General features: G+C 40.6%; 2 protein-coding genes across 7 annotated transcripts in view; one reads left to right on the plus strand and one right to left on the minus strand.

The window, feature by feature from the left end:
- Positions 1 to 1,537, plus strand: part of LOC110068825 (insulin gene enhancer protein ISL-1-like) — a 34,631-nt gene extending 33,094 nt beyond the window's left edge. For all 5 annotated transcript variants that reach the window (XM_089295750.1, XM_020776240.2, XM_089295752.1 and 2 more), the window contains one exon: positions 1,220 to 1,537. In XM_089295750.1, coding sequence (XP_089151876.1) covers positions 1,220 to 1,285 — 66 coding nt within the window. In that variant the 3' untranslated portion in view covers positions 1,286 to 1,537. The remainder of the gene's footprint in view (positions 1 to 1,219) is intronic.
- Positions 1 to 8,689, minus strand: part of LOC110068826 (uncharacterized) — an 85,972-nt gene extending 77,283 nt beyond the window's left edge. The window contains exon 1 of one of the 2 annotated variants that reach the window (XM_020776245.2): positions 7,841 to 8,689. In XM_020776245.2, coding sequence (XP_020631904.1) covers positions 7,841 to 7,859 — 19 coding nt within the window. In that variant the 5' untranslated portion in view covers positions 7,860 to 8,689. The remainder of the gene's footprint in view (positions 1 to 7,840) is intronic. The other variant, XM_020776243.2, reaches the window with a different exon arrangement.
- Between the last annotated feature and the right edge of the window lie 3,320 nt (positions 8,690 to 12,009).

Raw genomic sequence — 12,009 nt, forward strand, 5'->3', positions numbered from 1 at the left:
CCACTCTCTTATGCCATTGTTTCAGACCTCAAACGTTTTTCCTTCAGGCCTTACTGAAAAGTTTAGAACTGAAGCACTTCATTTCAGTTTAATTCGGAAATAGTTGTTATATTTTTGGGAGTTTCCATCGTCTTAACAGTTCATGTTATATCAAGAAATCTTTCAGTTATGGGAAAGTGAAATTTGTCAGTATTGTATGGCATTGTGCTTTGTACTAATTGCCTCACACCTTTCAAAACAAAGACTTCTCGGGCGAAACGAAACCTTGGCCTCATGCATTTTTCTTGCTACTGAATGAACAAGAGCAAAAGAAATTAAAAAAGCTTGGCGCTCACACTTCACTGCAACACAGGTCCAACCAAATCCCGTCTGTTCACTTCGGTTCTACGCGAAATTTCCAGGTTCTTTGAAATAAATTGATGGCCATAATGAAGAAGCCACCGGTAGGACATGGTTATTTATAAGCCTTATGAACACCTTTAAAAATGCGGCGATAAAACTTGACTGTAGTACATTGTTTTATCTGCATGTTACTGGAATTTCAGCTAGTTAACACACTTATTCGTCTTCCCTATTTCCTTCTTGCTTTCGGTATTTCTCAGTTTTCCTCGACATCTTTCAACAGCGGAGAGGTCCTTTTTTTCCCGTCAAATTTCTCGCTATTGATTCGTTTGTCAAATCCAAGTCTTTGTGCTCATAAATTTGGGAAAGCTGGCGGTCGGTACCTCTAAAGCTTAAACATTTAATCAATAACAAAGACGTTTTTTTGACCTTTTTCCTAACAGCGGGATATTTGTTGAGTTAATCGCGATAAACATCTACTTCGCAGCGTGCGGTAAAAGAGTTCATTTAGCGAAAACAAAGAACACATGCGTAAGCTTCTGCACTTTGCAATGGTAGCATTTTTCTACACAAAAATCGACGCAACGTGTGTTGCTACGTGGAAACAACCGTAAAACAAAACGTTGAAAGACAAGTTCTGTCGTATTTCTGGCTTAAAACGGTGACGCACCGATTGAGACCAGGAGGGCTACAGTGGCTAACCTAAAACTAAAGTCTCAATAGATGGGCTCGGCCATAACTTTAGTGTTAGACTCGATGGTACATGTGTCATTTAAAGAATTCATGATTTGTTTGTTCCCGTTGTAGAGGTAAAACTGCGTGAATGTTGTTTCTCCTAAATAATTGTAATTCTCTTTCTTTCTATCTCTGCTGTTAGGTGCAGTTCTCGGAGCAGGCGCCCCATATGGTATCGCGACCGCATGAAGGTATTGGAGCAAATTAAATCCTCCACCGATTGCAAGACGACTTTTAAACAGAGACTTTAGAGAGTTGGACTTATAGCTATTGCGCTCGTCTTCCGGAAATTAATTTATTTCTTCTATCGCAAGCATCGAACATTCTGTAAAGTGTAAAGTTCATGACAATTATTGCAAGGGACATCACATTGTACTCTTGTTTTGGCAATGTATATATTTTATGGGATATTGTTTACGTGTTGAGAGAAAACCTCTCAATAAAAAAGTGTACAACGGTGTTTTTGGAGTGTGTCGCTGTAGTCAGTTTTTGTCCTCCACCTTCCACGAGCGCCAGACTTTGGAATTTCTTTTCTTGCGATGTTAAAAAGCATTGAGACAGAGTCATTACTTGAAGACATTTTGTTTTAAGTGTGTCTGTGTGTGTTTGTGACGTGCTCTGTTGGTCTCTCCGATTTCCATTAGCAATGCTGTTCTTGCGCGTGTTACAGTAGGGATGCCTATCTTTGGCTCATAAAGCGTTTCAAAACCTTTTAAAAGAAACTAAGGCAACTGCGTTTCTTTTGGCGGCCAGTCAATAAAGGGTTTTGTATTGTGCGCGCAAGAAAGTAAAGGAAAAAAAGCTGATGGAATTGCCCTAAACTGTTTCAAGAGCTTAACCATTCGAGGAAGTCCAAAGCGTACATTGAAAGACCAAAGGGTACTGTACTGACAATTTACGTTCATCAATGTTCTTAAAGTTGTAGCAATTAAAGTAAAAAGCGTTCAGATGTTCACAATTGTTTAAAGCAAAATTTCTTTCCAGACACCTTGGTGCCAGAAGAACAGAAAATGTCAGGTGGTACTTTGCAAGTTTGACATTTCAAACCCCGCCTTATTTTGCCTTCTGCTTCATCGTGTCAATCCCCCTTTCTCTTTCCTTCCTTTCTAGATACTGCAGATAATCAGATAAATTGGCCACGAAATGGGAGTGATGAATACATGTATAAAGGTATACATCGCCGTCGCTCATCACTTTGAATAGAAAAGGCGGGGTAAAACGGTTAAAATTCGATGTTTATCAAATTGCTCGCGGACTAAAATCGTTTTAAAAGTCAACTATCTTCCTTAAGGATATTGTGACACTTATTTAAATCGCACCTGCTCCTGCTACAGTTTCGTGCGATTCGCCCTTGTAGCCTCGGGCGAGAAGGACGAAAGAATGGAATTTTTAGATAGGTTCTTTTTGTTGTGAGTTATTATTTTGGATATGGCTTGTGACAGCTATTGTGAGGTACATGTGATTCTAAACTGGCTGAAATTGGACGTTTCTTAGGAATAGGCTTCCTGTTTTTGCAACTATGCGAGATTTGACGCGTGGTTTAGCAATGTGTTCCCACAAGTTAGCCACGAATCCTGTGTTTCACGTGCGGGAAAAGCTTGCGTGAGGTGACTGTCTTGCGTGCTTGATATGTAGACAAGGTTCAACTAAACAGATGACCTTCTACAGTCTATGTAAATTAATAATTGCTTCTTTTAGATTCATTTTGTGCCGTGTTTTGAATCGGATCATGGCAAACAACAGCGTAAGATCCACGATTCCGAGTGAAGATAAAATTTGGCATGTAAAAATTCTTCCAGAGAACTACACAATGTTTACATAACTACTGTATCTCTTTAGTCATCAAGTTGGGTCTGGGAGATCTGATTATAAATTTATCTCCAATTTATTCTTTCGTCAGCTTTACCACAATTTCTTTTCATTTTATAGACAAATTATAAGACTAATGGATACTTCTCAAAGAAAATTACATCTTTTAGGCCACTTTATGTAGGCTTGATCTCGTAATTTTTTTATAACGGCAGGAAAATTAGTTCTAAGCCTTAATTTACGATATGCCCGTTGAATTGAAGATTTGGTTAGAGTTATAACTTCGCCGCCAACTACGAAATACAGCCTTTTGCATAAACTTTCTTATATTTGCTTTGCGAAGCCCTGACATTTTGTGAAAGTTAAAATTAATAGCACTTCTTGCGCAGACTATGTGAGTATAAATAGCAAATTCTTGCATGCGATAAACTGCGTTCCCTCGAAACGACACGCAAGAGTTTTTAGCTAAATTCACATAATAGGGACTGTCATTCGGCCTTCAAATACTTCAAAAACTTGACTGAGAAGTACCGACAATGCCAGAAAAGTACACTTGTCTCACATTTTGGAACATATGGTCCCATATGGTAGCAATTCTAAATTGCGTCAACACAATGAACCAGGATGAACATAACACCATAACAACATTGCACTAGCATGGTTACTACACGATTTGCAGAATTTCTCAAAATACTTTCACTGAAAGCTAAAAGGAGAGGTATTAGGAATAGTTTTTGATTGTTAGACGACAGGAAAAAGTTGAAGTTCTTTTCAGAGGTCGAAAATTACCGTCGCGTGCACAAAGCGATAAACTTTTGAACCGACGTTGTCCGCATAATTGCACCGTAATGCCAAAAGAGATATCAGCATTTATTCTACCACGCTGTATTTACAATTCAGTGTCCCTTGTAGACTGAAAACGTTCACTTTTAGTTCAACTGAAGAATTTCGTGGTCGCCGCGCTTTTGGGCAAGAAATATTTTCATGGCAAAATCAAAACTACAATATAATTTTAACTTGAGTACTTGAGATTCAACTCACTTTCGAAGGGTAAGGCGGGTACAGTCATTAACCACTTTTATTGTAGACAAAGTTACCCTGAGGCATACAACTTCGACACTCATTAGAAAGTCGAATGATTTGAATTTCCACCTGATTGTAAACTTCAGTACACCAACCATTTCCTGTTTTATTGTGGCCCAGAACATGCTACACACCACAACTTCGATTGCAGAACGGTTTAAAAAGCTCGTCTTTTTGACACATAAAGCTAAATAAAAGCTACTAAATCGGGTTCTGCTTTTCATTCGACATAATTGTTGGGCTTGACTGAACAATAGCACAAAATTGCAGTCGTCAACAAGTTCCATTCCTGAAAGGTCATGCTTCACGTTTCGATGTATCATTACCACAACAATCTGGTGGTCAACACTTGCGGCTCAAACTCCGGAAAATTATGTCCAATAGCTGACAGTAAGTATCATTTCACCAGTGTCCGGTTTTATACAGGCTTTACGGTGTAACTAACTAAAACTGTTCTAAAAGATTCATCAACAACTTTCACTCGATTGATCGTATTTTTTATATCCGAACTGAAACATATTAAATGCATTCAACTTACTAAGAACTGTTTCGTTTCCAGCTTGAAAACAGCCGTCTAAGTCTTGCCGATCTCAAATCAAACCAATAAAACTCCAAAACAAAGAAAGAGTTACCACCTAATGCAGAGAACATTAATAACATGTATTATTTTATATAATGTTTTGATTATTATCATTTTCTAATTTCAGTTTCTCAGTTTCACTGCCTTGAAACAATACTCAGAACCAAAGAAAGAAAACATGATGTCGTGGTTCAAAACAATGATCAAATTTCGTCGTCTGTACTACGACTTAAAGTATTTCAGTTTTGCTCGGTAGCTAATATTGGGGGTTATAACCTATGTCGTGCCTCCAAGTCAGCTAATGTTGTTTTGTTAAAAAATTACTGTTTAAACTGTAGTAGGTCTTTCTAGCTACTTAACTCATTATTACTTTTTATTGATGGTTTTATGGCAGGGAATAGATTATGGCTCATTTCTGTCGCCATACACTTCAAAGGGTTGCTAGAAAGTTATATTCAAACCGGGCGGAATGTTGATTCAAGGGCTTCTGAGATAAATTTGCAAATGTATTGCATGTCACTGAGAAACTAAGTTGCAGTCAGCCTATTTCCTTGGTAAGGGAGTTGAACTGAAAGAATTATACCAGCAGATGATACGCAACTCGAATTAATAAAAATGACCGCGAAGAGAGGCACAAAAACACTGCGATGACACTGATGAGGCTTACGAAATCCCCCTCTTTAATCTGCCCAGTGTCGGCGGTTCACAGAATCCCATAAAGGTTACAGAAAATTAATCTTATTCGCTTATTTCTCTGGGCGAGCCGTGCTCTATTTCTACAGAGAGCGCGCCGCTGAGCAAATATGGCTTGTAACTTTCAGCCTGTTTCACTCAACAGTGAAATTGATAACCATGCTATCATGTCATGTAGATTCAATTGACCGACGCGTCAAGATCGCTATATTCTGATAACAAGACTCAGTCGATGAATGGCATTTACTCGCTAAATGATTTAAGATGCTTACACGCTATCCTTTTAGCACCCCGGCCTAAGCGACAAATAGCCTTTTCCGGCTTCCAAGCGCGACAAGAAATAATCTTTCTTAAAGCGTCCATGCGGAGAGAAGCGTCTGCTTTATGTGCATTCACAATCCTGTCAACTGATATTCGCTTGATATCGATCTCGATAAACCCCGCGATGGGACACAAGGCACAGGTCTCGAGCAACCTTATCTAAACAAAGAATCTCGATAGCTAAGCTCCAGACGCGGCGTGTTTTGGCTTTGTCGGCAGCTAATTTCGCATCGCCGATGCGGTTGTTCTGTTTGCTAGAACATTTCCCGCCATTGTCCTCGTTTTGTCGGCGAAGGTATCCTTGGAATTGTTAGGCCGCCGTGGGCAGGGTTTGCAAAAACATTCCTTAAGTCGAATTTGGACGCCTTGACCCAATAGATGTTTACTGAAATAACAAGGCTAAGGACTGCATTGTTTCATACAGTGTCGCGTTTCCGATCGCTCGGCTGTTTGCAAAAGTGTGCCATTGTTTTGCGTGGGAAAAAGTCCTTCTGAAAATACAGGCCAAGGGGTTGGCGTGATTCCCTATGTAAACTCCTCGAAGATGTAAAGCAGTCCGCGCTCAAACCTCGTGGCAGCGAGTTAACCCCTCGTGACCCCGTCTAAAGATTTTTTTGATCCATTCTTTGCCAATTGTTTGCCCAACACACTTGCTTAACGGGCACGCGGCAGTTTCTTGCGTCAGGCACATTGTGCAATAAAGCAACATCATAAACTTTTCAGGAATGCGAAGTGCAAACAAACGCAATTTTTGGCATTCTTCGCCGCCTTGCACGAGGTTTTTTCCCACGTGAATTTCGTCACTGTCTATGCTAATTCAAAAGGTTTGCAGCACTGTAAATATTTTAACAACGTAGTCGTGGGACGGTTGCAGGCTAGGACGAAAAGGAATTCATATCCCACTTGTTGTACACGTCTTTGCGGTCTGGGCATTCGTCATGATAAGGCTAAATCCGTTGACATGACTAAAAGATCTTTACAAGGTCACTGCATGTATTTACATTTCGATTAGGAACAAAAAAGATAATCTAGATAAAATACAGTGCTATCATCGAGAAAACACAGGAGGTTGTCACGATCTTCAATAAAGACTATTTTTAAACATACCCTGCCAGTTGCAGATTAACAGTATATTGATCTGACAAGAGAAAACTGAGACCTACCAAACAACTTTTTTGGCAGGGCGAGGTTGAGTGATCAACGTTCCGGGGATTAGAGATAAAGTTTTTTGGAAGCACGGTTACTAAACAAAACTCTTAAAACACGAGTTCCGGAAACCACAAAAGCTGGACAAGTTTGCGCAAAAAATGTAGCAGCTCGCATCTGTTCAAGTGAAAGAGCGAACGGCTTAAAGATATTTGGCACCGAAAATATTTTTGTCTTTTTTTTTTTTCCAATCTGTTATATACGACAAAACATACCTACGCCACCCACGAATCTTGTCTAGAAATTGCAATTCTGAGTGACGGATGTCTCACCTTATAAAGAAGGATATAAAAGTATAATCTGTTGGGTAAGTTCAGAGTGCGTATATATATATCATTTAAAAAAAAAAAAAACAGTTGCATTTGCAGGATTGTTCTAATTCGCAGTAAAATGTGGAAATCTTTCGAAGTTCACATTGGGAACGATGGACATTTCAATGCTAAAGAATGGAACAATTTTATTTCCGTCCAGAACTTAGGGATATTTCCATGTAGATGTTATAAATTCGGAACAACAACACGTTTTGTGTGTTCTAATTGGCTAAAGGACATTGGTCATTTATTATCTTCACAGAAAACAATCAGTCCTTCTAATACGGATAATTCGCCCACGTGTTTGAGCCCAGTCGGTTATTTGCCAAAATAAATACGGCAATGAACACGAATTTAACCCTACAACAGTCCATAAGTCTGTCTGTATGAAAGAAACTGTGGTCTTAGTCACGAACAGTTAAGTTGGGGCGAGAGTAGATAGGAAAAAATGGGGACGAATTTGTAACCACTCAAACATACTTTCTATCAGTTGTACCTTGGTTCAAGTAAAGATGCAGAAAAGCGAAGTCTAAATTTGTTATGTGGTTTTCTGTTGTGGTAACGTATGATATATATATATATAAATGCAGTTTCTATTTTTACTTTATTGTATATATGTGTAGCTAATTATCTTAAAACCATTTATCTCTGTTTTCCTGACTGTTTCCGCGACTGCTAATAAATCTGTCTGAAGCTGTTTATAGCCTACTATTATATGTGTTTGCTGAGTAACGAATCAAAATAAGTTAGGTTAACCCACCGAGAAACACTTCCTGCATGTCGATTTCCACGCTCAAACTGAAGCTCTATACCATTAAATGGTGCACCAACCAGTTTTTCTTAGTCGAAGGGCTTCAAGTTTTATGGGCGGGACTGAGCTTTACGAGTTTAGTATTTATCCCTTATTTACCTTGTCTCAGTCGACTGCCACTGTTGGAGTCGGGGTTTTTAAAATGTTAAAAAAAAAAACAATCAGCACTCTTAAAAATATTCTCCATGCAAAAGCTTTCAATTGAGTGGTCAAACTCTTGGGTTTCATCCAAAGACTGATAGGACCTCAGTAATCAAAATTACTTAATAAGTCTAGCATTTACGCCTTATTTACCTTGTCTCAATTGACTGCCACTGTTAGAGTCGCAGTAAATAAGAACAACAACAATCAACACACTTAAAAATACTTCCCAAAAGCTTTCAGTTGCATGGTCATACTCTTGGGTTACGTCCAAAGACTAACAAGTTGATAGGACCATAGTAATTAAAATACACTCGAGTCGGTCTGCCTCACGGAGTGAATGGGGCGAAATCACAATTTGTTTTACCATCTCTATTCACTGCGGTAGTTATAAGCAACAAAATGTGTTGCAGAGTTGTCGGTAGAAGCAAGTTTCCAACTTGTTTCGATTTGTAGCTTATTTTACCAGGCCAGCGACTTGCACGCATATTCATCCAACTTACTCGAGATCAAATTTGCATCTTCAGGAGGCAAATGCATGTTCCACATTGTTTAGCCAATACGGCTGGCAAGTATTGAATTGCAGTTAGTGCGATACCACGTATGGGACCTCGTACTTATGCCTATCACTAGGAAACAAATTAAAAGCATTGTGCTTATGTTTATCACGAGAGTAAATATTCTTTCACTTATCCCATCACGCCTATCAAACCAGTGAGCACCCTTGAGCATTTTTGTAAAACCTAGTTAGAACCCTTGTGCTTAGGCCTAATACACTAGCGAGCACCCTTTTATTTATGCCTATCAAGCCAGTGAGCACCTTAGGTTTGGGCATGTATTCACACAAACAAGCACCCTTGTGCTTATGGCTATTACAACAGCGAGAACACTCGTGCTTATGCTTGTTACACCAGTGAGCACCATTGTACTTATTGTCACACCAGTGAGCACCCTTGTGCTCATTGTCACACCAGTGAGCACCTTTGCGCTTATTGTCACACCAGTGAACACCCTTGTGTTTATTGTCACACCAGTGAACACCCTTGTCCTTATTGTCAACCAGTGAACACTCTTGTGTTTATTGTCACACCAGTGAGCACCCTTGTGTTTATTGTCACACCAGTGAACACCCTTGTCCTTATTGTCAACCAGTGAACACTCTTGTGTTTATTGTCACACCAGTGAACACCCTTGTGTTTATTGTCACATCAGTGAGCACCCTTGTCCTTACTGTCAACCAGTGAACACCCTTGTGCTTATTGTCACACCAGTGAGCACCCTTGTGCTTATTGTCACACCAGTGAACACCCTTATCCTTATTGTCAACCAGTGAACACTCTTGTGTTTGTCACACCAGTGAGCACCCTTGTGTTTATTGTCACACCAGTGAGCACCCTTGTGCTTATTGTCACACCAGTGAACACCTTGTCCTTATTGTCAACCAGTGAACACTCTTGTGTTTATTGTCACACCAGTGAGCACCCTTGTGCTTATTGTCAACCAGTGAACACCCTTGTGTTTATTGTCAACCAGTGAACACCCTTGTGCTTATTGTCACACCAGTGAACACCCTTGTGCTTATTGTCACACCAGTGAACACCCTTGTGCTCATTGTCACACCAGTGAGCACCCTTGTGCTTACTGTCACACCAGTGAGCACCATTGTGTTTATCGTCACATCAGTGAGCACCCTTGTGCTTACTGTCACACCAGTGAGCACCCTTGTGCTTATTGTCACACCAGTGAACACCCTTGTGCTTACTGTCACACCAGTGAGCACCCTTGTGCTTATTGTCACACCAGTGAGCACCCTTGTGCTTACTGTCACACCAGTGAACACCCTTGTGCTTATTGTCACACCAGTGAGCACCCTTGTGTTTATTGTCACACCAGTGAGCAACCTTGTGCTTATTGTCACCCCAGTGAGCACCCTTGTGCTTATTGTCACACCAGTGAGCACCCTTGTGCTTATTGTCACATCAGTGAGCACCCTTGTGCTTATTGTCACATCAGTGAGCACCCTTGTGCTTATTGTCACACCAGTGAACACCCTTGTGCTTATTGTCACACCAGTGAACACCCTTGTGCTTATTGTCACATCAGTGAGCACCCTTGTGCTTATTGTCACATCAGTGAGCACCCTTGTGCTTATTGTCACATCAGTGAGCACCCTTGTGCTTATTGTCACACCAGTGAACACCCTTGTGCTTATTGTCACACCAGTAAACACCCTTGTGCTTATTGTCACATCAGTGAGCACCCTTGTGCTTATTGTCACACCAGTGAGCACCCTTGTGCTTATTGTCACATCAGTGAGCACCCCTGTGCTTATTGTCACATCAGTGAGCACCCTTGTGCTTACTGTCACACCAGTGAGCACCCTTGTGCTTATTGTCACACCAGTGAGCACCCTTGTGTTTATTGTCACACCAGTGAGCACCCTTGTGCTTATTGTCACACCAGTGAACACCCTTGTGCTTATTGTCACACCAGTGAACACCCTTGTGCTTATTGTCACACCAGTGAACACCCTTGTCCTTATTGTCACACCAGTGAGCACCCTCATGTTTATTGTCACACCAGTGAGCACCCTCATGTTTATTGTCACACCAGTGAGCAACCTCGTTCCCAGGGTCTCTCATCTTACTGTGACTTGGATTTCCGCTATTAGACGATGGATAAGTTTTCCTCAGCGTTTGCAGAATATTACTGCCAGACATTGCCGCTGAACATATCGTTCTTGGTTTACCTTGGTGACAACATATCCCGCACTCCCGTGGGCTAAGTATAGACAAAATTCCTACTAGGCCGCCCATCCCTTCAATAATTTAATTGTCATCTCCCAGATTCTGGGAGACACGTGACCAGACCCAACCAGGGTCTCTCTTTGCTCGTTCCAGAGGGCGGTAAGATGAGAGACCCTGGGAACGAGGTTGACCAGTGAGCACCCTTGTGTTATTGTAATACCGGTGAGCAGCGAGTTTGTATCCACTCAAAACTTTCCCAACTTTTGCATGCATCCAACTAATTGTTTAAGTAAGCAGGTGAATATAAAGGGCTATAAAATATCAAGCTAAATCATGGAGTAATTTGGAAAACAACACACGCTAGCGCTCGCCTGAATGCAACCTTTATATACAGCGCAGCACAAGTTTCAATAATTGCGTATAAATTCAGAAACTGATTAAGGCCGTGAAATGCATGAATCGTAAAACCATATACTGTATGATACTCTTTTTCTTGGGCGATCGTAGCTTAAAAAGAAATCACACGGAAACTGCGGTGATGAACATCACGATGAAACGCAATGTTGGAAAAATATTACGCTTATATCATTTTACTTGACGTTTCGCATGTTTCAATATACGTCTTCAGAAGACACCGTTAAGAGCACAAGTAACAACTAAATTTAAAACACTTTCTGTTAAAACAATGAGATCAAGAGGTACCTTCGTTCCATCCTTGGTGATTTCATGCACAATTTCGTCCGCAGCCTTCAATCTGACACAGCACAGTTCAATGGTTCCACACGAAACCACTGTTTACGACATCTGTAATCGCCTTCAGAGCCATTTCTTGGAAAGATTGCAGTCCAAGACTGTTGCATCTCGCTTTCCTACATTCCAAATGCTTCAAAGGTGCCGGACGTGAAGTAATGATCTTCAGGAAAAAAGAAAATTTCACCAAAAATCCTGCCCACGTGTTTACTTGCCATCACAGCAAATGTGACTTGGTTTAGCAGCCACGCCTTGAAGAGTGCTGATAACGCGCAAGTCTGGTTTCTCGACCAATCAGAATGCCAGAATGTTTCACTAAGCAGTAATCGAGAAAAGATATGTTATCTTATACAAATTATTTTTCAAAGGTAAGATTATAGTATTCATATAGCGTTGGAAACGTGTCATAGTTATACAGTCGAACTTCTCTGATACGGACACCGAAGGGACAGAGCGAAGTGTCCGTATTAGACAGGCGTC

This window comes from Orbicella faveolata, unplaced genomic scaffold, assembly GCF_042242905.1.
Source record: "Orbicella faveolata isolate gen_17 unplaced genomic scaffold, um_ofav_v1 contig_26, whole genome shotgun sequence".
NCBI classification, from domain to species: Eukaryota; Metazoa; Cnidaria; class Anthozoa; order Scleractinia; family Merulinidae; genus Orbicella; species Orbicella faveolata.